Raw genomic sequence first — 26,899 nt, forward strand, 5'->3', positions numbered from 1 at the left:
CAAGAAGAAATCACTAAAATCAGGAATGAAAGAGGCAACATAATTACCAAATTTACAGAATTAAAGAAATTATAAGGGACACTATAAAATTATATCCAAATAAATTAGATAACATATGAAATGGTCAAATTTTTATGAAAATACTACTAAAACTGACTGAAGAAGAAATACAAAAACAAAAAGAAATACAAAATCTGAATAGATCTATAATAAGAGATTAAATGAGGAATTTTAAAAACTTTTATAAAGGAAAGCCCAGGATCCTGTGATTTCACTGGTAAATTTTACTAAACATTTTAAAAAGAATTAATACCCTTCCATCAAAAACTACAAGAGAAGTGAACAATTCCAAATTTATTACATAAGCTAGTATTATTTTGACACCAAAATCAAGAAAAGACAACATAAGCAAACAAAACTACCTATGAATGTCTCTTATGAATATAGACACAAATACTCAAATAAATATTAGCAAGTTGTTGTGGGAAGTCTGGGACCCCGAACAGAGGGACCGGCTGAAGCCATGGCGGAAGAACATAAATTGTGAAGATTTCATGGACATGTATTAGTTCCCCAAATTAATACTTTTGTAATTTCTTATGCCCATCTTTACTGCAATCTCCGAACATAAATTGTGAAGATTTCATGGACACTTATCACTTCCCCAATCAATACTCTTGTGATTTCCTATGCCTGTCTTTAATCTCTTAATCCTGTCATCTTCGTAAGCTGAGGATGAATGTCACCTCAGGACCCTGTGATGATTGTGTTAACTGCACAAATTGTTTAAACAATATGAAATGTGGGCACCTTGAAAAAAGAACAGGATAACAGCCATGTTCAGGGAACAAGCGAGATAACAATTAGGTCTGGCTGCCTGAGAGCCAGGCAGAACAGAGCCATATTTCTCTTCTTTCAAAAGCAAATAGGAGAAATATCGCTGAATTATTTTGCTCAGCAAGGAACATCCCTGAGAAAGAGAATGCATTCCCAAGGGGAGGTCTCTAAAATGCCCACTTTGGGGATGTCTGTCTTTTACGGTTGTAGATAAGGGATGAAATAAACCCCAGTCTCCCGTAGTGCTCCCAGGCTTATTAGGATGAAGAAATTCCCACCTAATAAATTTTGGTCAGACCAGTTGTCTGCTCGCAAACGCTGTCTCCCGATAAGATGTTATCAATGACAATGCATGCCCGAAACTTCATTAGCAATTTTAATTTCACCCTGGTCCTGTGATCTCGCCCTGCCTCCACATGCCTTGTGATATTTTATTACCTTGTGAAAGATGTGATCTCTGTGACCCACACCCTATTCGTATACTCCATCCACTTTTGAAAATCACTAATAAAAACTTGCTGGTTTTGTGGCTTGGGGGACATCACAGAACCTCCTGACATGTGATGTCTCCCCTGGACACCCAGCTTTAAAATTTCTCTCTTTTTTATTCTTTCCCTTTATTTCTCAGACTGGCCGACACTGAGGGAAATAGATAAGAACCTACATGAAATAACGTGAATTATCAGGGGCGGGTTCCCCAGATAGCAAGTAGAATTCAGCAATATATAAAAAAGATTATATATGAGGACAAAGTCAGATTAATCTTAAGAATATAAAACTTGGCCGGGCGCGGTGGCTCAAGCCTGTAATCCCAGCACTTTGGGAGGCCGAGGTGGGCGGATCACAAGGTCAGGAGATCGAGACCACAGTGAAACCCCGTCTCTACTAAAAATACAAAAAATTAGCCGGGCGCGGTGGTGGGCGCCTGTAGTCCCAGCTACTCAGGAGGCTGAGGCAGGAGAATGGCGGGAACCCGGGAGGCGGAGCTTGCAGTGAGCCGAGATCGCGCCACTGCACTCCAGCCTGGGCAACAGCGTGAGACTCCGTCTCAAAAAAAAAAAAAAAAAAAAAAAAAAAGAATATAAAACTTAGCATTCAAAAAAATCAGTGTTATATAATGCATTAATTGAATAAAAGACAAAAACCACAAAAAGGCACATGAATGCCTCAATAGATTAAAAAAATTAAGAAAATCCAATACTTTGTATGATAAAAATACTCATCCAATGAGGAATAGAAGGGAATCACTCCCCCACCAAATAAAAAGCTATTAGAATTAATGAATAAGTTAAGCAAGCTTGAAGGATACAAATAATATATGCAAATGAACAGATACTTCAAAAGAAGGTGTACATGCAGCCAACAATCATATGAAAAAAAGCTCAACATCACTGGTCATTAAAGAAATGCAAGTGAAAACCATAATGAGATGCCTCCCTTACACCAATCAGAATGACTATTATCAAAAAGTCAAAAAAATAACAGATGCTAACGAGGTTGTGGAGAAGAAGGAATGTTAATACACTGTTGGTGTGAGTGTAAATTAGTTCAACCACTGTGGAACACTGTGGTGATTCCTCAAAAACCTAAAACCGGAAATACCATTCAACCCAGTAATCCTGTTCTGGGTATATACGCAAAGGAATAGAAATCATTCTGTTTTAAAGACACATGCACATATTATGTTCATTGCAGCACTATTCACAATAGCAAAGACATGGAATCAACTTAAAACCTCATCAATAGTAGGCTCAATAAAGAAAATAATGTGGTATATATACACCATGAAATGCTACGCAGTCATAAAAAAAAAAAGAACAAGATCATGTCCATTGCAGGAACATGGATAGAGCTGGAGGCCATTATCCTTAGTAAACTAACACAGGAACAGAAAACCAAATACTGCATGTTCTCACTTATAAGTGGAGCTAGATGATGAGAACACATGAGCACATCAAGGGGAACAACACACACTGGGGCTTCTTAGAGGGTGGAGGCTGAGAAAAGGGAGAAAAGCAGAAAAAATAAATTATAGGTGCTAGTCTTAAAACATGGGTGATATAGTTGGGCGCAGTGGCTCATGCATGTAATCCCAGAACTTTGGAAGTCTGAGGTGGATGGATCATCTGAGGTCAGGAGTTCAAGACCAGACTGGACAACATGGTGAAACCCCATCTCTACTAAAAATACAAAAATTAGCCAGGTATGGTTGTGCACGCCTGTAGTCCCAGGTGCTCTGGAGGCTGAGGCAGGAGAATTGCTTGAACCCTGGAGGCGGAGGTTGTAGTGAGCTGAGATCACACCACTGCACTCCAGACTGGGTGACAGAGCAAGACTCGGTTTCAAAAAAAAAAAAAAAAAAACCTGGATGATAAAATCATCTGTAAATCAAATGCTGTGACACAATACCTGTGTAACCAACCTGCACATGTACCCCTGAAGTTAAAATAAAAGTTAAATTAAACATATACACATACAAAAATAAATTGGAGTTCTATATGTTAGCATTGAATAATTTAAAAAATGAAATTAAGACAATCTCATTTATAATAGTTTCAAATAGAACAAAATTCTTGGGAATAAATTTAGCGCAAGATAAGCGCAAGACTTGTACACCAAATACTACCAAATGTTAAAAGAAATTAAAGAAAATTTAAATAAATGAAAAAAACTCATATGCAGGAACTTGAAGGCTTAATATTGTTAAGATGGTAATATTACTCAAATTGAGCTACAGATTCAACACAATCTTTAAAAAAAATCAAGCTACCTTATTTCAGAAATTTACAAGCTAATTCTAAAATCATATGGAAATACAAGGGACTCAGAATAGTTCAAACAATTTTTGAAAAAGAAAAATAGTTTGGTGCACTTACACTTTCCAAATTCAAAACTTACTACAAAGCTATAATTTTAAGACAGTGTGGTATTGGCATGAGGACAGACATATAGAACAATGGAATAGAATTGAATAAAATTTTCTAAAAATAAAAATGGGATGGAATAGAATTGTCTAGAAATAAACTTCTATATTTATGACTAGCTGATTTTTGACAAGGATAACATGACTACTAAGTGAGAAAAGAATAGTCTGTTTAGCAAATCATGGTTGAACAACTTCAGATTCACAAGCAAAAGAATGAAGTTGGACACTTTCTTCCACCAAACAAAACAATTCAAAGTGGAGCAAAAACCGAAATGTAAGACCTAAATGTAAGACCTTTTCGAGGAAAAAATAGCCTTAATGACCTTGGTTTAGTAGTGGCTTCTTAGATATGACAACAAAGCTCAAGCCATAAAAGAAAAGCAGATAAATTAGGTTTTATCATAATGAAAAACCCTGGCTGGGTGCAGTGGCTCACACCTGTAATCCCAGCACTTTGGGAGGCTGAGGTCAGGGGGATCACCTGAGGTCAGGAGTTCAAGAGCAGCCTGGCCAACATGGTGAAACCCCAAAATCCAAAAATACAAAAATTAGCCCAGCATGATGGCGGGTGCCTATAATCCCAGCTATTGGGAGGCTGAGGCAGGAGAATCCCTTGAACCCAGGAGGTGGATGTTGCAGTGAGCTGAGATCATGACATTGCACTCCAGCCTGAACTACAGAGTGAATCTCCATCTCAAAAAAAGAAGGAAGGAGGGAAGGAAGGAAGGAAGGAAGGAAGGAAGGAAGGAAGGAAGGAAGGAAGGAAGGAAGGAAGGAAGGAGAAAAGAAAAGAAAGGAAAAGGAAAAGGAAAGAAAAGAAAGAAAGGAAAGGAAGAGAAGGAAAGAGAAAAAGAAAGAGAGAGGGAGGGAGGGAGGAAGGAGGGAAGGAAGGAAGGAAGGAAGGGAAAAAGAGACAGAGGGAGGGAGGGAAAGAAAGAGAGGGAAAGACTGAAAGAAAGAAAGGAAGGAAGGAAAGAAAGAAAAAGAAAGAAAGAAAGGAAGGAAGGAAGAACAGAAAGAAGGAAGAAAGAAAGAGAAAGGGAGGAAGGAAGGAAGGAAGGAAGGAAGGAAGGAAGGAAGGAAAGGCTCCTATTTCAAAGGACACCATGAAGAAAGTGTAAAGACAACCCATGGGATATGGAAGAAAATATTTGCCAATACTATATCATATAAACCACTTGTATCCACAACATATAAAGAATTCCTACAATTCAACTATTTAAAAAAACTTAATTTAAAAGTGGGAATATAAGTTGAATAGGCATTTTTCTAAGGAAAACATACAAATAGCACATGAAAAGATGTTCAACATCATTTGTAATTAAAAAATGCAAATCAAAACTACAAAGAGATACTAATTCACACACACTAGGATAGAAAAAACAAAAAAGACGTTAATGAGTGGTGGTGAGCATATGGAGAGATTGGATCTCTCAAATATTGTTATTCAAATTCTAAACCGGTGCAGCCATCTTGGAAATGATTTGGCAGCTTTGCAAAATTTCAACGATTAACCTGTCTTATGATCTAGCTCTTCCACTCCCAAGGAGAAATAAAAACATATATCTAACAAAAACCTGTACGATGGATTTTCTTAGCAGCATTACCGGTAATAGCCAAAAGATGGAAACAACCCAAATGTCCATCAATTGAGGAATGAATAAATATGCAAACAGAGGAGCTCTTCTGTTCACCAGACTAGCGTAGTGGATCCTCTTAAGCAAAGGAGTTCTGAAATTACATCTCCTAGATTTAAATTTTGGTTCTGCCACTGTTTACTAAAGTTACTTAATTTTGTGTTTCTGTAATTCTGTCTTGTAAATAATAGAGCATAACTCTTAGGGGAATTTCATGATGAAATGACAAATAAAACATTTAAAACATTGCATGTCACATAATAAAAAGTAAGTACATATTATTATTTTTTTTTAAGACAGAGTCTCGCTCTGTTGCCCAGGCTGGAGTGCAGTGGCATGATCTCGGCTCACTGCAAGCTCCGCCTCCTAGGTTCTTGCCATTCTCCTGCCTCAGCCTCCCGAGTAGCTGGGACTACAGGTGCCTGTCACCGCACTCAGCTAATTTTTTGTATTTTTAGTAGAGACGGGGTTTCACCGTGTTAGCCAGGACGGTCTCTATCTCCTGACCTCATGATCTGCCCACCTCGGCCTCCCAAAGTGCTGGGATTACAGGCATGATCCACCACGCCTGGCCCATAAGTAAGTACATATTAACTATTTTTATTAGTCTTCCTACTATCACTTACCAATTTTCTGGCCTGAAGTATAAAACATAAACTTCCTCTAACACTTCCTGCCACTCAAGAACATGCTGGAGAGGGGCTTTATTTCTGGCATGACCCTGCTCCAACCTGCTCCTGTCTTGGGGGAAGTGGAAAAGAGGAGAAGAGGGGTCTATATAATTGGAGAGAGCATGTTATTCGTGGTACCGTGTTGTCCGAGGTTGACTCTTCCTCTCTTTTGCAGTTTGTCTCAAAGATTGGTCAGAAGAGTCAGGGTTGTGCTTGTTTTTGCTCTCATGGACTAAGTGAGATACAAGACTATGTAGAGGCCGGCCAGGAGGCCCTCCTCTTTCTCTTGCAGTGTCTGTTCTAATGATAATGGAGTTAGTGAAGTGGGTTACATTTACTTGCTATTGAGTAGGTATATTGAGACCTATATGTAGACTTTAACATCCTGTAAGCAGAACACAAAATTCAGATACAGAGCAAAGAGATAAAATAAAACAGCAGGCCTTATTTTTGGTCTTACATTTAATACATACCCTCAAATTTTGTTAAACTTGGGAGAATTGTTCTCCTCTGGGCTTAAAGTCATTATAATAAAGCCCATAGTTTGATCATTTACCAACTTGTCCCAGAAGGGAGACAATTTATTTCAAACATTTGAAGACCTACATCGAAGATATCCAGGCCTCCCCAAAATTTCTCTTTCAAAAAAGTAAGGTGGTACAAGGGACAGTGTGTGGAGATTATTTTACAATCCTACAAGTAGTCGCTAATCAAGAGTGGCAAGATCTAAAGGGAACAGGACCCCTAAGAGGGCTATGAACCTGCAAATGTCCTTTCTCGGCTGAAGGTCCAACAATTAATTACTTTGTCCATGTTAAAAATCTGGAGGTTTAAGATCCATCACTGTGGCTCACACCTATAATCCAAGCACTATGGGAGGGAGGCTGAGGTGGGAAGATTGCTTGATGCTGTGAATTTGAGAACAACCTGGGCAACGTGGCAAAACTCCATCTCTACAAAAAGTACAAAAATTAACTGGATGTGCTGGCATGCACCTGTAATCCCAGCTACTTTGGTGGCTGAGGTCAAGGTTGCAGTGAGTCATGATAACAGCACTGCACTCCAGCCTAGGTGACAGAATGAGACCCTGTCAAAAAATTCTGGTAGTTTGTCACTGATGCCTTCTGTTACCTACACTGTATGCTCAGTAGCTCATTAAATGATGACCTTCTTTGCCTCTTTTGACAGTTTTTGATTTGAAGCTTATTTTATCTGATCTAAGTATAGGCAATCCTTCTCCTTTGACTACTATTTGCATGAAGTATTTCATCCCTTCACTTTCAGCCTATGTTTTTTTCTTAAAGCTAAAGTGAGACTCTTATAGCATATAGTTAGATCTTGTTTTTTTTTTTAAATTCAGCCACTCTATGATTGAAGAATTTAATTCCTTTATATTTAAGGTTGTTATTAACAGGTAAGTAGTTAGTAGTGCTATTTTGTTATTTTGGGGGTGGTTGTTTTTACAGATATTTCTTTATTTCTTCATCTCTTGTATCCTTTTGTGATTTGGTAATTTTATGAAGTACTAAGCGTTTAATTTTTTATCATTCATTTATCTGCTGCAGTTCTTATAATTCTTATAGCTCTGAAGGCTGGGAAGTCTAAGGGCACACATGATGTAAACCTCTGGTGAGGGTGATCCCATGGAGGAAGGTGGAAGTGAGTGCACAAAGCAAAGAGAGAGAGATGGGGCCAAATTTATTCTTTTATCAGGAGTCCACTCCTGCCATAATTAACCCTCTCCCAAGATAATGATATTTATCCATTCATGAGGATGAAGGTCTCTGGATGTAATTATTTCTAGAAGGTCACACCTCTTAAAACTGTTACAATGGCAATTAAGTTTTCACATGAGTTTTAGAGGGAACATTGAAACCATAGCATTTCATTCACAACCCTCTGAAACTCATGTTCTTCTCACATGCAAAATACATTAATTCTGTCTCAATCGCCTCAAAAGTTTTTACCCATTCTAGCATCAACTTTAAAGTTCTAAGTCCAGAGTCGTCAGAAGCAGATATGGATGAGACTCAAGGTATGATTTATCGGGAGGCAAATGTTTCCAGCTGTGAACCTGTGAAATCAAAACTAGTGATTTGTTTCCAAAATATAATGGTGAGACAGGTACAGAATAGACTCTCTCAGTTTAAAAGGGAGAACCAGGCAAGAAAAAGGCATAACTGGTTTCAAGTGAGTCCAAAACCCAACAGAGAAGACAGCATTAAGCTTTAAATCTGGAGAATAATTTCCTTTGACTCCATGTCCTGAATCCTGGGAATGCTGACTGGGGCCCTCAGACATGGCCCCGCTCCCATATCTTTGCTGGGCTCAGTCCGTGCTTCAGGTCTGTTAGGTTGGAGTTGCATGCTAGTGGCCTTATGGTTCTGAGATCTCAAAGGTAGCCCCACTCCCTTGGCTCCACTAGGCATATCCCTAACTGTGACTGTCTGTGTTGGCTCTGACTCCGCATTCCCACTCAGCTTTGCCCTAATAGAGGCTCTTAGAAGTGGCTCCACTCCCGTAGCTATATGTGACATTCTTTGATCCTAGTTGGAGAAAGCCATGCCCCTACAGCTCTTGCAGTCTGTGAGCCTGTACACATGGATTCCACCAAGGTTTACAGCTTGTGCCTTCCAGGCACAGGTATTCCAGGCATAGTGGCAGTGCGAGCTGAGGTCCTAGGCTCAGGGTCTTGCAAAACTACTGTGGCATCTGGCACAGGATCACTCACCCAGTCGTGGCTGGATGCAGATTACCCACAAACCTGAGGCTATAACTCTAAAGCACACCTCAGTAACTCAAGCCCGCGAAGCAGGGATGGAATTGAGACTGATTCTGGGGTCAGTGCACAACATCATCAAGGTTCCGGGGAAGGAGGCGTGCTCTGGAGGCTTGAGTTCTGAGGAGCAGGTTACAGTTCAAATTTGGGTTCCAGAGCCAATAGGGTAAAGCAGCAACTCCAACCCTGGGAGATGGAGTGCCACACAGTGGTAACTTTAGACCCTGAGACGGCAGGGCATGGCAATATCCCAGGCTGTGTAAGGCTGGATGTAGCAGCAGCAAGGCCTCGGGAATGGCTAGGCCTGTCTGTAGCTTTTTCCTTGGGTTTCTTGGAGCAGTGTAGAAATGACCCCCTAGGGAGCCAGGGTGTCTCAGAAGCTTAGACTCCAGGGGACTAGTCAGTTCCAGGGAGGTGGGGCACTGCACTATTTTGCCTGGATGGTGGGGTGACATATTTCAATCAAAGCTATGGGTGCCCAGACAGAGGAGCACAGTTTCAACTTGAGTTTGGAGGGGCAGGGTGCACCAGCGACTAAGATGGGGGCATGGAGCAGTTCCATGGCAGCCTGGCCTCGGCAGGTAGAGAGTAGATAGCAGCCGTTTGGCTCAGGTATGGCTCGCAGGTGTGCATAGTGTAGTGGGGGTTAAGCCTCAGAGATGGAGGGGTACAATGGCTACTCTGAAGCAGAATGCACTCTAGCAGTGATTCAGTTCCAACAAGGGGAAGCACAGTAGCAGCTCGGGCCATGGGGGCCAGGGCACAGTGTCAGCTCCTCCTCTGAGATAGAACAGACATGTGGACTTCAGGTAGCTCCGTCAGCTGAGCTCAGGGTCTGTGAAGATGCTAAGTGTCTCCAGTAGGATTGCAGGTGTCTATGGTGGTGTTGGGAGCTGCTGGGGTCCTGTCACTTACCTTTTCCCTGCATGAAGAAGGCCCTCCTGACTCAGAGCTGGTCTAACTGGGGGAAGGGTGGTGGAGGAAAGGTATTTTCTCTCCTTCTTCATGCAGCCATCCTGGGTTTCTGTGCTTTACAAGGTTTCTGCTACTCCTTTGCTGTTTTCTGGTGCTCTTCTTTAGTTATTTTGGTTGGAATGTAGCTATTTATTCATTTTGTGTGTGTGTGTGTGTATGTGTCTTTGTGATGGTGATGAGGGTTAGTAACTTCTAGTTGTCCATGTTGCTGACATTCTCTAGAATTCTAATCAGACATATTCTAGACCTTTTAATTCTACACTTCTCATCTTTTAACCTTTCTTCTATTGTGACCATTTTCTTGTTTCTCTGTAGAATTCTTGGTGATTTGTTCAATTTTTTTCCAGTTGACTAATTCTACTTTCAGCTATTCTTTGTTATTTAACACAGTGGCAAAATTTTTTCTGTCAACATTATTTTATATTTGAAATTTGTTTGAGACCATGTTGCAAAATGTTGTGTCACTTTTTGCACTTTAACTTTTCATTTTTGTGATTTCATTTTCAATTGAATAAAGTATCCATACTTTTTACATATTCTATATTTGGTATATATCTAGATGCTCCTAATCTGTGGGGCTTCTTGGAGGCTTGTATCGAGGATATCTACTTCCTTCTTTATGGACTCCAACGTAAGACTTATTCAGAGACTAATTGTTTTCTAAGCATGTGTCTTTTTGGTGGGATTTCTCCTTTACTACTGACTTTGATCGTTCTCAGAACTATAATTCTCCAGGGAAGTGATAGGTATCAGCGGATGCATTTAATTCCCAGGATTATGATCAATAATTTATGCCATATACCTCAAGGAGACTCTTATCTTTGATAAGTGTAATCTGAAATCTGTGGCCATGGTGCCCTGTTTCTTTGATACTTTTTCTACATTTTCCCCCAAATTTATCCTTATGCAATCTTTGTTTTTAACACCCATTTCACCTGATTTACAGAGATTTTACTTGTTTCTCACTTTCATAACAAAATGGAGTTCTAATTCTGTTTGTCCAAATTGTTTTTGGAACTTTTCTAGACGAGATAAGAACAAGAACACTGACTTTTTCTTTACATCCTTACATTTAAGTCCTTAACTACTTCAATCACATTTACATTATATATTTCTTATTAATTATTAATTATATTTATCTTTCTTTTAAAAATACTTTTCTTATTTTATAATTTGTAATTTTGTACTTTTTATTTTTACTGCTTTTCATAACTTTGAATGTCTACATTACTAAAATTAATGTTCTAAATGATTAATCTTTTATTTTTATTTTAACTTTTCCCCTCTAGCTTTCTCTGAAATTCACCCTCCTTCTCCTAACTTTAATCAATTTTATTGCCAGATAGCTAATAATGTATTTTCATTGATTTATCAAAGGTAAATATAGGATGACAATTATTTCCACAGAAATCTGAATTTTTTCTGAACATAGCAAATTTGGGCTACAATAACTTTTTTTTTCATTATGTTACCAATAAAAGGGTGCACATTTCCAAAGTTAAGACTTTTTAGCATATATGCTCCATTGAAATCAACCATGACTTGAAGGATATTAGCAAGCTTCACTTCCCTAAAATTTTATGGAAGTGGGCCATGAAACATCTGAACGTGAATTGAAATACACAGATAAAAATTTCCATGTGGCTTTAGCCTATCTCCACATTACTTGGTTGGAGTCATACTGACGAGAGACAGAGGCATAACAGTAATATCTTTGTGCTTGGAATCTCAAAAAATGGCTTTATGTATCCTTGCTATGCACCAGCAAGTTAGAATTTAAAGTACTGTAATAGGAAAAGAGATTTAAATTTGTGGTGCAAAGAATATGACTCAGAGCCGTAAGTTTTATTCCCAAAGTTCAGAGCTTATGGGACAAAATACAAGGTTACATGGGAAGATTTTCAGCCCTGAGAATTTAACTGTGCTCTGGTTATAAAAGGAGGAGCTATACAATACTGTACCATAAATTGGAAGGCAGATGAGTTTGTGTAGCTTATTACTATTACAAAAGTAATCCTTCACGGGGAAGTGGCTCTAATCAAGGGACTAGGCTTTAAAAGGGATAGAAATAGGCCGGGCACGGTGGCTCAAGCCTGTAATCCCAGCACTTTGGGAGGCCGAGGCGGGTGGATCACGAAGTCAGGAGATCGAGACTATCCTGGCTAACATGGTGAAACCCCGTCTCTACTAAAAATACAAAAAACTAGCCGGGCGTGGTGGCGGGCGCCTGTAGTCTCAGCTACTTGGGAGGCTGAGGCGGGAGAATGGCGTGAACCCGGGAGGCGGAGCTTGCAGTGAGCCGAGATCACGCCACTGCACTCCAGCCTGGGAGACACAGCGAGACTCCGTCTCAAAAAAAAAAAAAAAAAAAAAAAAAAAAAAGGGATAGAAATAAAATCTGAGCAGACTTGGGATTTGAAGTTGAAGAAATTTCTCTAATTTACCTCATTTCTGTCAACATGTCCTCTCTTCTAGCATATTATTGATATCATGTAACATTTAAGTCAATCTCTCTATCTCTCTCTCCACCCCTGCTTAATGTGTTGCCTCTTCCACTTCCCTAGCTGTAACAACTGTTATAATATTGGAGGGAAAGGTAGACCAGGTTTTGTCCTTGGGGGAATCTGCCCGAAAGTATAAAGTCTTTCTTTTGTCATTTCCAGGACCTCATCCTAAATTACATTTCTTATTGTAGTACCTTTTCTGCTGCCATGACAACCATGCAAGGAATGGAACAGGCTACACCAGGGGCTGGCCCTGGTGTGCCCCAGTTGGGAAACATGGGTGTCATACATTCATATCTGTGGAAAGGATTGCAAGAGAAGTTCTTGAAGGGGGAACCCAAAGTCCTTGGGGTAAGTCAGTTGCAAATCTGGGAGAAGACCAATAGTGTTGTAAACTCATGTTTGATCAGATCTAATGCCAAATACACTGTCCCACCAGCCTCTTAATACATCAACCAGCCCTAGCAACATCAGTATTTAATTTCAGGCCCTTTCTTTGAAAAAAATATATCATATTCTACCACATCATGCTTCCAAATTAGTTATATTTAAAGTATATTGACTTCAGATCTATTCTATGGTTGTGGATCATCCATGATAATTATATTTGACTTCAGCATAGAAGAACAGCAAAAGAAAAGACCACCTGTGCACTAGCCGACGCCCCCTCCACAGGCCTTCCTGATAGCAGATAGATGCATATTGCTACTCTTTCTGTCTGGTACCTTTTCTTAGCCCACTGCTCAGAGGATGAAAAATCTGTTATTCTCTGAGCATTTCCATCTGGAGTCTCAAGTGAACATGTCTAAAAACAATGTAGAATTAAAAGAATGTCAGGTTAGGGCAGGTGAAAGAACATGAAATATAGGTTTATCACTAGCCCAAGCTTCAAACCACTGAGAAAATATCATTGTGGACTCTTTGGATTCCTTCTTTTTTTTTTTTTTTTTTTGCATTATTCATTTTTTGGGGGGGAAATATAGCTATTTTTCATGAAATAGGTTATTTATGTTGGCACATACTAGGTTCAATTTTTTAATGTATAAATAATTATTTTAAAATATACTGCATGTTTTAGGGACGTTTTAGGCTTAAAGAACAATTGAGAGCAAAAGTACAGGTATATCCCATATGCCCCTTGCCCCGACACGTGCATAGCTTTTTAATTATCAATTTCCCCCACCAGAGTGGGACATTTGTTCCAGCTGATGAACCTATGTTGACACATCATTACTCAAAGTACACAAATCACAATGGGGTTCATTCTCTGTGTTGTGTGTTCTATGGGTTTTAACAAAGGTATAGTGATAGAATCTACCTTTATAGTATCATACAAAGTAGTTTCACTGCCCTAAACATTCTCTGTGCTCTGCCCATTCATCCTTTCCTCCCACCAATCCCTGGCAACTACTGATCTTTTATTGTCTTCATAGTTTGCCTTTTCCAGAAAGTCATACCGTTAACATTGTAAAATAGGTAGTTTTTAAAGACTGCCTTCCTTCACCTAATAACATGCATTTAAATCTCCTCCATGTTTTCTTATGGCTTAATAGCTCATTTATTTTTAGTGCTGAATAATATTTCATTGTGTAGAGGTACCACAGTTTATTTATGCATTCACCTGCTGAAGGACATCTTGATAGCTCCCAAACTTTGGCAATTAGGAGTAATGTTGCTATAAATATCTGTGTGCATGTTATGTGTGGACATAAGTTTTCAACTTAACAGGTAAGTATGATTGCTATATTGTATGGTAAGAGCATGTTTAGTTTTGTAAGAAACTGCCAAACCGTCTTCCCTGTTACTTTGCGATGTGGAAGATGTCAGTCAGCAGTGAATGAGAGTTCCTGCTGTTCTACATAATAGGCAGCATTTGGTGTCCTCAATGTTCTGGATTTTTCCCATTCTAATAGGTGTGTAGTCCAGTCTCATTACCATTTTAATTTTCATTTCCCTGGTGACATAAGATGTGGAGCATCTTTTTATATGTTTATTTACCATCTCTGTATCTTCTTTCTTGAGGTGTCTTATTAAAGTTTTTGGCACTTTTTTTTAACTGAGATGTTAGTATGCTTAATGCTGAGTTTTAAGTTTGTTGTATATTTTGGATAACAATCCTTCGTCAGGTATGTTTTTTGCAAAATCTTCTGTCAGTCTATGGTTTATCTTTTCGTCTCCTGACAGTGTCTTCTGCAGAGCAGAATTTTTTTAATTTTAATAAAATTAAGATGATTAATTCTGTATTTCATGGGTTGTGCCTTTGGTTTTTATTGACAAATTCATCACCAAAACCAAGGTCATCTAGATTTTGGCCTATGTCATCTGTTAAGAGTTTCAGAGTTTTGAGTTTAACATTTGTGTCTGTGATTTATTTTGAGTTAATTTTTGTGAAGAATACAAGGTATGTGTCTAAGTTCAATTTTTGCCTATGGAGGTCCAGTTTTTTAAGTCATATTTTTTTTTTTTGGAAAGACTATTTTTCTAATTGTATTACCTTAGCCCTTTATCAAAGATCACTTGACTATACTTCTGTGTCTATTTCTAGGCTTTCTATTCTATTCAGTTGATCTATTTGTCTATTTCTTTGCCAATACCACATAGTCCTGATTACTATCACTTTATAGTTTGTCCTAAAGTTGGGTAGTGTTACTCCTACAACTCCTTCTTCTTCTTCTTCAAGATTGTTTTTGCTATTTTAAGTCTTTTGCCTTTCCCTATAAATTTTAGAGTCAGTTTTTCAATATACACAAATAACTTGCTAATATTTTGAGAGAGATAGCATTAAACCTACAGATTAAATAGGGAACAACTGCCATCTTGACAATGTTGAGTCTTCCTATCCATGGACATGGAATATCTCTCCATTTATTTAGTTATTTGATTTATTTTTTTAAGTTTTTCTTACAGATTTTGTACATAGTTTGTTAGATTTATGTCTAACAAACACCAAATACCAATACCTAAATATTTAATTTTGGGGGGTGCTAATTTAAATAGTATTGCGTTTTTAATTTCAAATTTCACTTATTTACTCTAAGTACATAAGAAAGTAATTGACTCTTGTGTATTAAGCTTGTATCCTACAACCTTAATATAATCATTTATTAGTTCCAGGAGTTTTTTGTTGATTATTTCAGATTTTCTACACAATCATGTCATCTGTGAATAAAAGTAGTTTTATTTTTTCCTTACCAATTGTATACCTTTATTTCCTTTTCTTTTCTTACTGTTTCAGCTGTGACTTCCAGTAAATGTTTAAAGGAGTAGTGATGGGATCATCCCTGCCTTTTTCCTGATCTTAGTGAGAAAGCTTTGAATTTCTCCATTAAGTATGAAGTTAGCTGTAGTTTTTTGAATAAATATTCTTTATCAACCTAAAGAAGTTCTTCCCTATTAATAGTTTTTCAAAAGTTTTTATAATAAACCGGCATTGGATTTTGTTCAATATTTTTCCTGCATCTGTTGAGATAATCATGTGATTTTTCTTCCTTTCAGCCTGTTGATGTCATTAGTTACATTCATTGATTTTTGAATATCTAATCAGCCTTGCATATCTGGGATAAATCCCACATGGTCATGGTATATAATTCTTTTGATACACTATTATATTTAGTTTGCATATGTTTTGTTGGGAATTTTTACATCTTTGTTCACCAGAGATGTTGGTCTGCAGTTTTCTTTTCTTGTAATGTTTTTGACTTTTTTTTTGGTAGATAATAGTGCTAGCTCCATAGAATGAGTTAGGGAGTATTTCCTCTTTTTCTATTTTCTGTAAAGAATTGATTGGTATAATTTCTTTTTTAAGTGTTTGGTAGAATGCACTGATTAACTTTTCCAGGCCTGGTGCTTTCTGTTTTGAAATTTTACTAATTATTGATTTAATTTATTTAATAATTATAGGCTTATTCAGAGTGCCTATTTCTTTTGTGTGAGTTTTGACAAACTGTCTTTAAGGAGCAATTCATTGTCTCAAGGTTATCAAATTGTCGGCATAGAAATGTTCATAGCATTATTTTATTATCCTTTTAATTTCTGTGGGAACCGGAGTGATGTTCCCTCTTTCACTTATGGGTAATTTGTGTCCTCTCTCTCTTTCTCTTAGACTGGCTAGAGGCTTATTGGTTTTATTTATGTATTTTTCTTTTTTTAAAAAAAAAGCATTGGGTTTTGTTGAGTTTGTCTATTAATTTTCTGTTTTTAATTTTATAATTTCTGCTCTAATTTCTATTTCATGGTTTTTTCTTCCGCTTACTTGGAATTTAATTTGCTTTTCTTTTTCTAGTTTCTTAAGGTAGACTCTCAGGTGATTGATTTTAGATCATTATTTTCTAATATATTCATTCAATGTTATAATTTTTTTCTAAGCACTGCTTTCTCTACATTCCATAAATTTTGATAAGTTGTTTTAATTTTTTTGACCCATTTTTAATGCCATGAGATAATTGTACTCCAACTCTCCTATTTTAAGAACGCTGTTTACTCATACTCATGTCCTCAGGCCCCAGACGTCAAGAAAATATCAGATTTGCTCTTCTTTTTTTCTTCCCCTGTACACACTCTTTTTTCTTCAGGTTACTTCCCCTTGCTAGAATAATTGCTTTCTAATTCCTTGGCCACTTCTCTCTGAGTGTGTGACAACAGAGAGAAACCGTTGTGGTAGAAGTAGCATCCTAGGTATCAGAAAAGCACCTGTGGGCTGGGTCTGGCATGCTCCTTTTAACCGTGAAATGATTGACAATGGTAGAGATCCTGAGAGATAATGTTGGTGAGAAAATATTCATGGTTCTTGATGTGGAAAAAAAGAGTGACAACAGAATATCAAGGTCATATGACTGTATGAAATAAAAAGAATAAGGATAGCTTAGTGATTGGAAAGGGGGTGGCATTAGTACCATTTTTGTGGTGGATAATCAGTTTTTGCTTTCTTCATCATTTCTAGGTTGTGCAGATTCTGATTGCCTTGATGAGCCTTAGCATGGGAATAGTAATGATGTGTGTGGCGTTTAGTTCTTATGAAGAACGTCCCATTTCTGTGTATGCTGGGTACACAATTTGGGGGTCCGTGATGGTGAGTAGGGTATTTTTTGATATAATTGGAGATCACATAATAGAGGTGTAAATACCCTGATCTTTGCAATTGTATTCTAACTCTGTCTTGTAATTCTGCAAATTTGAGAATGGTATCTAACCTTTTTAAACTCAGTGTTCTCATATTTAAAATAGTAATAATAATATAAAACTTAAAGTTAGGCAGATTAAATACTTTACATAAGTCAGTTAGGATCTATTACAGCAACACATTGCCAAAGACCCAAACTGGAATGACTTAAGCAATGAAAGCACTGATTGTTTCACAATGAGATTAGGGGCTTATTTCCAGAATTGCTTAATTTGGTGGTGTAAGGATTTCATCAAGAACTGCAAGCAGACTATACCAGAGGGGAGATGGTAGACACATCCATTTTTGATAAATATTTTATATACATATGCCCAAATCAACTATCAGTAAGGATAACGAACTTGCCATTACTGGCTTAGACTAATTAAGATTTACCTCTGTAGCTGGGAGGAGCCTACACTACCTTTTAGCTCAGGAAAAACTGAAGAAAATGATGGTTTAGTTAGCAAGGAAAGAGAGGAGACGTGGCTGGTGCGCAGGCAGTTTCTCATATATAGTCTATTGACTATCAAATCTCAGGAAATTGTTACCTGAGAAAATTAAATTGTTATTTGATACATTTTGTTTCATAAGTTTAATAAGTTACTATGATTGATACTAAATTAAAATTAGAATTGGAATTTAGCTTTAAAAACATTCTCCCAAGAGAGAACACAAAAGAGTTTTGAGGCAAATTAAAAGTAAATTTCAGGTAAATTTGAGAATAAAATACCAAGTTTTATCTATTGACAAAAGAAAAATAAAATTTATAAGGCAGATTTAGGTTAGAATCAGGGAATTTATTCTAGTATTATAGGGTTTCCATTTATTTATAAAACTGAGAATGAGATAGTTTAGGGTTTTATAATGGAGCTTAATTTCTGCTCTCCTTCACCTGTGTACAGTGGAAGTGCGAGATTTGAAGGAGAGTGTATTTGTCAGGGTTCTCTAGAGGGACATGACTAATAAGATAGATGTACATATATAAAGGGAAGTTTATTAGGGAGTACTGACTCACACAGTCACAATGTGAGGTCCCACAATAGGCCATCTGCAAGCTGAGGGGCAAGGAAGCCAGTCTGAGTCCCAAAGCTGAAGAACTTGAAATCTGATGTTTGAGGGCAGGAAACATGCAGCACGGGAGAAAGATGTAGGCCTGAAGACTAAACCAATCTAGTCTTTCCATGTTCTTCTGCCTGCGTTATTCTGGCCACACTGGCAGCTGAGTAGATTGTGCCCTCCCAGACTGAGGGCGGATCTGCCTTTCCCAGTCCACTGACTCAAATGTTAATCTCCCTTGGCAAGCCCTTCACAGTCACACCCAGGAATGATACTTTGCATCCTTCAATCCAATCAAGTTAATGTTCAATATTATATATATATATACATATAGTGCGACTTTCCACAGATAGAACAGCATTTGCTGTCTGTTATGGTTAATATTGAGTATCAACTTAATTGAATTGAAGAATGCAAAGTATTGTTCCTGGGTGTGTCTGTGAGGGGGTTGACAAAGGAGATTGACATTTGAGTTGGTGGACTAGGAAAGGGAGACCCACCCTCAATCAATCGGCTGCCAGCATAGCCAGAACAAAAGGAGGCAGAGAAAATGTGGAAAGACTAGACTCATTTAGTCCTCTGGTCTTACTAAACTCCCCTTTATCTATACACTTATCCTATTAGTTCTACCCCTCTAGAGAACACTGACTATCCTATTAGTTCTATCCTTCTAGAGAACACTGACTAATACAGATTTTGGTACCAGGAGTGGATCTAGAAAACAGAATATTAAGGATGGAGTTCTTTTGTTGGTTTTGCTCCTAAGTTCACTGGACAAAATGATGAAAGAAAATTATGAACTCAGGGATTCTAACTCTCAGCTTCAGAAGCAGATACTGAGCCTCAAATCTTCTAAGATTGTCCTGAATGAGAGTCTTATCTTCTGTAGAGAAAGAGCTGAAATTGTGGACAATCAGACACAAGCTTTTATCATGTGATTTGCTGACCTGCAACAAAAGGTGCACGCACAGACTCACCAGGTGTCTACTGTTAAAGCGAGAGCATTGATTGAAAAGGAATGGGACCCAGCAACTTGGAATGGGGATGTGCAGTAGGACCTTGATGAAGCTGGGGACACTGAGCTTGTAAACTCTCACCAGCCATTTTTGCCAGAAGAAACAGCTTCCCCATCGCCAGTAGTGGCAACATCCCCTCCCTAACCCACACTGCCATAAGCCTTTTCACCTTTGCCTGAGGAGATAATACAACAGTGATGGCCTCTCCTCAGGCAATTGCCAAACAAGACAATGTTGATTCTCCTCAGGACCCACCCTAAGGCCCCTGTTTGCTTCTAGACCTATAACTAAAGTCTCAGCAGGCCTCTAGAGGTGAGGTTCAAAATGCGATCCCCGAGAAGGTACACTACACTTGAAAAGAACTGCTTGAGTTTTCTAATTTATATAAGCAGAAATCTGGAAAACAGGCACGGGAATGAATATTAAGGGTATGGGATAATGGTGGAAGGAACATAGAGTTGGATCAGGCTGAATTTATTGATTTGGGTCCTCTAAGCAGGGATTCTGCATTTAATGTTGCAGCTTGCGGAACTAAAAAAGATTCTAGTTTATTTGCTTGGTTAGCTGAAATATGGATTAAAAGATGGCCCACTGTGAGCGAGCTGATAATGCCTGATCTCCTTGGGTTAATGTAGAAGAAGGGATCCGAAAGCTTAGGGAGTTTGGGATGGGGGAGAGGATTAGTCACTTAAAGCCTACTCATCCAAGCTGGGAGTATTTACTGCTTTTCTAGGTAGATGCAGCTCTAATGGCTTCCTTTGGCCTTTTCCACCATAATAGCCTTCACCCTGCAAGTCAGGGGGCAATGTAGAGATTCTTCCAGCTGCTAAGCATCTGTATGCCAATTATGCATTCTGGCACTGGGGAAATGAGTGCAGGATGAGTGTGGGAACCAACTGGACCCACTGTAAGTTGAACCTGAGCTAAAGCTCCATTAATTACATGACCTCTATAAGCCCCTACTATAACTGGAGGACCATAATGACATTTGGGTCCCCTGGAATCCATGTCAGCTCAGAGTCAGTGTCCAGTAGTCCCTAAAAGGTCTGATCATTTTTCTTTCTTTCCCCAATCCAGTTACCCTGGTAAAAGGCCAGAGGTCTCCTTGAAGGATGGGAGAAAGATTAACAGCATAAATTGTCAGTAGTGTAGTGGGATCCTTCCTTAAGAGGACCTGGTCTCCTTTTCATTCAAGGAGTTCTGGGTCTGTAAAATGGCACATGTCTGGAAATTGATTGTGGGGCTGCGATTCTCTGTTTTTATAATTCAAATTAGTGTTTTGTCCACTTGACCTGGAAGTTTTCTGCTTATATAAATTAAGTAAGAATTTGGCAAGCTTCCTATCAATTTCACTTCTAGGAACACTGTGATTAATTAGCCAATGCCAGAGCTCTACACAAGTCAGACTATTCTGATTGCTGCTTTGCCTCTTCTATCCATTATGGTAGCTATGCCTACCTTTCCTTTGATGGTTGAGTGCTGCCATTTGGCCCCTGCCACCTCTGGATCCAATTATTTTTATTGCATTTAAATTTTGTAGTTGAGTGACTGCAGTTCCCACTGTAAGATCTGGCGTACATAGAAGAGCAATCACAGAGCTCTTCAAGGATGCAAGTGCTGCCCTCACAAATCTATTTCACAAAGTATTGGTCAAGGGTATATCTTCTGAACCCTCCCAGCTGGGATGAGTAGGCTTAAAGTGACTAATCCTCTCCCCCATCCCAACCTCCCTAAGCTTTCGGATCCCTTCCTCTACATTAACCCAAGGAGATCAGGCATTTTCAGCTCACTCACAGTGGACCATCTTTCATTCCATATTTCAGCTAACCAAGCAAATAAACTAGAATCTTTTTTAACTCCGCAAGCTGCAACATTAAATGCAGAATCCCTGCTTAGAGGACCCAAATCAATAAATTCAGCCTGATCCAACTCTATGTTCCTTCCACCATTATCCCATACCCTTAATATTCATTCCTGTGCCTGTTTTCCAGATTTCTGCTTATATAAATTAGAAAACTCAAGCAGTTCTTTTCAAGTGTAGTGTACCTTCTCGGGGATCGCATTTTGAACCTCACCTCTAGAGGCCTGCTGAGATTTTAGTTATAGGTCTAGAAGCAAACAGGGACCTTAGGGTGGGTCCTGAGGAGAATCAACATTGTCTTGTTTGGCAATTGCCTGAGGAGAGGCCATCACTGTTGTATTAGACAGTGCAGGATTTATCTCCTCAGGCAAAGGTGAAAAGGCTTATGGCAGTGTAGGTTAGGGAGGGGATGTTGCCACTACTGGTGATTGGAGAAGCTGTTTCTTCTGGCAAAAATGGCTGGTGAGAGTTTACAAGCTCAGTGTCCCCAGCTTCATCAAGGTCCTACTGCACATCCCCATTCCAAGTTGCCGGGTCCCATTCTTTTTCAATCAATGCTCTCGCTTTAACAGTAGACACCTGGTGAGTCTGTGCGTGCACCTTTTGTTGCAGGTCAGCAAATCACATGATAAAAGCTTGTGTCTGATTGTCCACAATTTCAGCTCTTTCTCTACAGAAGATAAGACTCTCGATCAGGACAATCTTAGAAGATTTGAGGCTCAGTATCTGCTTCTGAAGCTGAGAGTTAGAATCCCTGAGTTCATAATTTTCTTTCATCACTTTGTCCAGTGAACTTAGGAGCAAGACCAACAAAAGAACTCCATCCTTAATATTCTGTTTTCTAGATCCACTCCTGGTACCAAAATCTGTATTAGTCAGTGTTCTCTAGAGGGATAGAACTAATAGAATAGGTGTATATATAAAGGGGAGTTTATTAAGACCAGAAGACTAAATGAGTCTAGTCTTTCCACATTTTCTCTGCCTCCTTCTGTTCTGGCTATGCTGGCAGCTGGGTCTCCCTTTCCTAGTCCACCAACTCAAATGTTAATCTCCTTTGTCAATCCCCTCACAGACACACCCAGGAACAATACTTTGCATTCTTCAATTCAATTAAGTTGATACTCAATATTAACCATAACAGACAGCAAATGCTGTTCTATCTCTGGAAAGTCGTACCATATATAAATAGATACATAGATAGATAGATAGATAGATAGATAGATAGATAGACACACGCCATATATATATATATACACATACCATATATATATACCATATATATATATAATATTACCAATGCCAAGAATAGCTTTTTATTAAACTCTTACTATGATCTGGACATTCTACTAAGTGCTTTTTATGTGCACTTTTTATATCATACCATCACCACAAACTTTTGAGGGAGGATTTCTCATTATCTTCATTTTATGGATGAAGGGAGGTTAAGTAACTTGCCCGAGATCACAACTAATTGGGTCAGGATCAGGGTTCAAATTGACTCTATTATCACAGTCATATATATGTAACTATCTAGGTTTCTGCTTTCGTGCCCATTTTCTTTTCAAGATCGCATTGAAAACCAGTTTACATGGTTTTAGCCTTCCACACGTGTTCAGTAGATTACCAAGAACTGCAGGAGCTGTGTTTGTCCACTGAGACATCACTCAGACTCTTGTAGGCATTGAACTAGATTGGTAAATGTAGTAAATTGGTAAAAACTTTTTGCTGCTCCCTTCCATTATTCTTTCAACCTTCTTTTCCAAACATCACCTGCAAAGTGCTTCTCTATTCTCTCTTTGACAGTATAAGTACCAATACCAAGAGCCAGCTGTAAGTTTCTATTATCCTTGGCCTCTTCAGTTCTATTCCTATTTATGACTCACATTCTTCGTTAAGTTTTTTCCCTCTGAGATACTATATACATATTTTTTCCTGTGGTAAATGAAGTCCTTTTATTCAATCCTATCTTCACATACACAAACATACATACACACTTCTAATATGTATATGTAATTTCTGTATACAATGTTTTTCCAAGATGCTTTACTGAATTTTTTAAATAGTTTACGGTACTTTTTAGTTTATATTCTTGGATGTTTGCAATAGATGTTATTCATACTAAATAACAGTAGTTTCAGCCATTTGTTTCAACTATTTTTCTTATATAACTATTTTGGTTAATATACCCCAAATAGTAATACATAATAGTCTACATGTTTATCTTGATTTTGACTTTAATAAGATGGTCCCACTTTTTGTCATTTAAAGACTTGTAGACTGAGACAGATGTCCTATCATATTACAGAAAGTATAATTATATTTTACCAATAATGTTTAAGTCACTAATAATGTTGGATTGTATTAAACGCCCTATCCTATCAATGCTGTAAATGTGAATAGCCATTAGCATGTAATGTTTTTCTTAAATTTATTTATTATATTTATTAGAATATTTCAATATTAAAAATATTTGTAGAGTTGAAGGATCGTCCCAAATGTTCCCGATGTATTTTATGTTACACGATGGATGATTTGCTCTACTGTTTTCTTTTTCTCCAATGGTGATTTAGGTAACATGAATCATCTCTATGTCTGGGTATTTGGAAACTAAAGAAGTTTATTGAGCTATTTGATTAGTCCAGTTTCTTTATATGAAGATATCATTTTTGAATCATCTGAGATCAAATTTGTAAAGGAAATAGAAAACTCTAGCAATGGAATATTATAAGACAGAGAGTCTTATAACCAACTTGAGAGTCTTATAACCAACTTGACTAGCTATTCTGGCTAAATGAAAAATAATTGTCCCATTGATGGATTCAAATGAAGTAGTGTATTCTAGTTATCAAATAATTGGGAACTAAATTTTATGTGCTACTATTTTATTTTATAACCTTTTAAACATATTTTCAATGAGAATTATTTTAGTACATTTTTTGTTTATTGTATTTAATATTGATACCACATAAGAATTACTTCTTATCAGGAATTTGGAAGCTTTATCTGTCGGTGTCCTCAAACAGTTTTAATACCATTCCAGTTAGCTATTATTTGAAAGGCTTGATAAATTATCCAATGGACTCATCTGGCAGAATTTCTCTGTTCTTTATGGGAAAAGAGAAAATTATGTGCAATCTCTTGCTTTCTAAGATAATTGACCTATTTATACATATCTATCTACTTTGGAATAAAGTTTACTGAATTGTGATTTCCAAAACTTGTTTAAAGCTTTTTATCTCCATTGTTTTCTCTCATTCCTAGTTTATTATTTCAGGATCCTTATCAGTTGCAGCAGGAATTAGAACAACAAAAGGTCTGGTGAGTAATATTTTGTGGGGGGTATCAAAAGGAAAGGATTAATCAATAATGTATTCTGCCAGGGTATAAAACAGGTTTTGTTTGTTTGCTTTTAAAAAATCAGGAGCGATTGTGCATTTTACTTAGCAGGATCTGTCTTTCAAAAATTGCAATAAGGCTAGTGATAGAATTACTGACATAATGGATATTTTGTCAAGGTAGTTGATGAGGGAAACTTTATGAAGATATAGAGAATTATTTAGAACAAATATGAAGTGGAATCACTAAAAAAAAAACTCCGCAGCTTGGGATTCAGCCCATGACAGTCACACCAAGTATTGGTGTGGCATAATGTTTATTGAGCAATTGGTTAAAATGTAGATTCTGGCGAAGCACGGTGGCTCACGCCTGTAATCCTAGTACTTTGGGAGGCTGAAGTGAGCGGATCATTTGAAGTCAGAAGTTTGAAACCAGCCTGGCTAACATGGTGAAACCCCTTCTCTACTAAAAATACAAAAAATTAGCCAGTCATGGTCGCGGATGCCTGTAATCCCAGCTACTCAGGAGGCTAAGGCAGGAGAATCGCTTGAATCCTGGAGACGGAGGTTGCAGTGAACTGAGATCATGCCACTGCACTTCAACCTGGCGACAGAGCAAAACTCTGTCTCAAAAAGAAAAAAAAAAAAATAGATTTCAACTGTATCCAAACAGGATTTTGAGTTTTCAGTATAAGAAATTCACAATAAAGTTATTACATCAGAAGAAGCAAATTTAAAATGTAACTCTCATGTCAATATGCCTTTCATAAAGCCAACAAAATGGAAAAGCCAAGATCTCAACAAGAGTTTTTCTAGCTAAACACCATATTTGAGTTTTCTTTGCTCAAAAGATAAATATCAAACTGTGGAGCATGATCAGTATGGGTTTTCCAAATCTGGCCTAACCCAACTTCCTAGTGTCTGCAGGGACCCATGAGAAGAGAAGGTATGAAAGGGAATGCACAACTGAGAAAAATAATGTAAAAGGTAGAAAGGCACGAGAGGCAAGCAGTGTTTAGAACAATAAGAGACCAGGCACCGGAAGCAAGGAATGGCAGGGAAGGACACAGATAGGACTGTCCAGCTAATGTGTAAAAAATCATTGAAACCCTGCTAAATGATTTGGAGATTATCTCATCCGCTCACAGGAATTATCTGAAGAATTTAAGCTGGGGAGTCATGGGATCATATTTGTGTTTTGGCAAGGGATTAGAATTGAAACCACTATAAGGAGACAAGTTAGAAGACTATTGAAATAATCAAGATAAAGATAGACTGCAGTGTAAAGTAATTAATAGAGATATATCTGAGGATGATGTTGGATTGCTTCATTAATTTTCATTTCTTTCTAGGTCGGAGGTAGTCTAGGAATGAATATCACCAGCTCAGTCTTTGCTATAACAGGGATCGTAATCAATGCAATAAGCTTGACGTTGTATTCATTCCGTTACCATTACTGTAACCAGAACCAGTTGTCAAATAATTGTTACATGACTGTGTCCATTTTAATGGTAAGTGCTTTCTCTTTTCGTGAGATATCATCACAGAAGCAAGTTTGGGGGAGTGCTGGCTCTGGGAACAACAATAATTAACATTCCCTAATTGCTGAATGACTTTGGAAGTTGGAAGTGATTGAGAAATAGAATAACCTTTCAGTTAGGATTCAGGTACACATCTCATCTCTGTCTTTATTTTTCCTCTATATGTGATGAGCCAAAATGGGAAGAAAGCTTATAGTTATAGAACACCTACTCCTTAGTAGTTACTGTGCTGGGTATTTTGCATAAATTTATCTGTTTAATTTTAAAACATTGATGCAGTGTCTACTGTTATCTCCTCCAGACCCCTCTAAAAATGGGGTCGAGATGTCAGTCCCTATTCTCTAATAATAAAGTAAAATTGTCTTGAACAGTGTTTTCTAAGTGGTGAGTAACTCAGTATCCTTTCCAACATCTTTGGATGTTCTTCCAATGTTAATCACTTTTATCCTCAACATGTGGCACCTGAAAAATTCTCAATCTCCATTCTGAATTTTACTACCTGTTTTTGTACCAATTGTCCTTATCTCAATGCTATCTTAATTGCTTTATTCTGAAAATTGCCACTTACACAATATTTTGTAAGTAATAACACTTCTTCAT

General features: G+C 37.8%; 2 protein-coding genes across 6 annotated transcripts in view; one reads left to right on the forward strand and one right to left on the reverse strand.

The window, feature by feature from the left end:
- The window catches only part of LOC105464631 (membrane-spanning 4-domains subfamily A member 4A-like), a 356,637-nt gene that overhangs the window by 322,367 nt on the left and 7,371 nt on the right, over positions 1-26,899 (forward strand). For all 5 annotated transcript variants that reach the window (XM_071074542.1, XM_071074541.1, XM_071074540.1 and 2 more), the window contains 4 exons: positions 12,521-12,680; positions 17,269-17,397; positions 24,685-24,741; positions 26,111-26,269. In XM_071074542.1, the coding sequence (XP_070930643.1) occupies positions 12,537-12,680; positions 17,269-17,397; positions 24,685-24,741; positions 26,111-26,269 (489 nt within the window). In that variant the 5' untranslated portion in view covers positions 12,521-12,536. The remainder of the gene's footprint in view (positions 1-12,520; positions 12,681-17,268; positions 17,398-24,684; positions 24,742-26,110; positions 26,270-26,899) is intronic.
- The window catches only part of LOC105464629 (membrane-spanning 4-domains subfamily A member 4A), a 121,342-nt gene that overhangs the window by 54,724 nt on the left and 39,719 nt on the right, over positions 1-26,899 (reverse strand). The gene's annotated exons all lie outside the window — the stretch shown is intronic.

The sequence above is a fragment of the Macaca nemestrina genome, chromosome 12 (genome assembly GCF_043159975.1).
Source record: "Macaca nemestrina isolate mMacNem1 chromosome 12, mMacNem.hap1, whole genome shotgun sequence".
Lineage (NCBI taxonomy): Eukaryota > Metazoa > Chordata > Mammalia > Primates > Cercopithecidae > Macaca > Macaca nemestrina.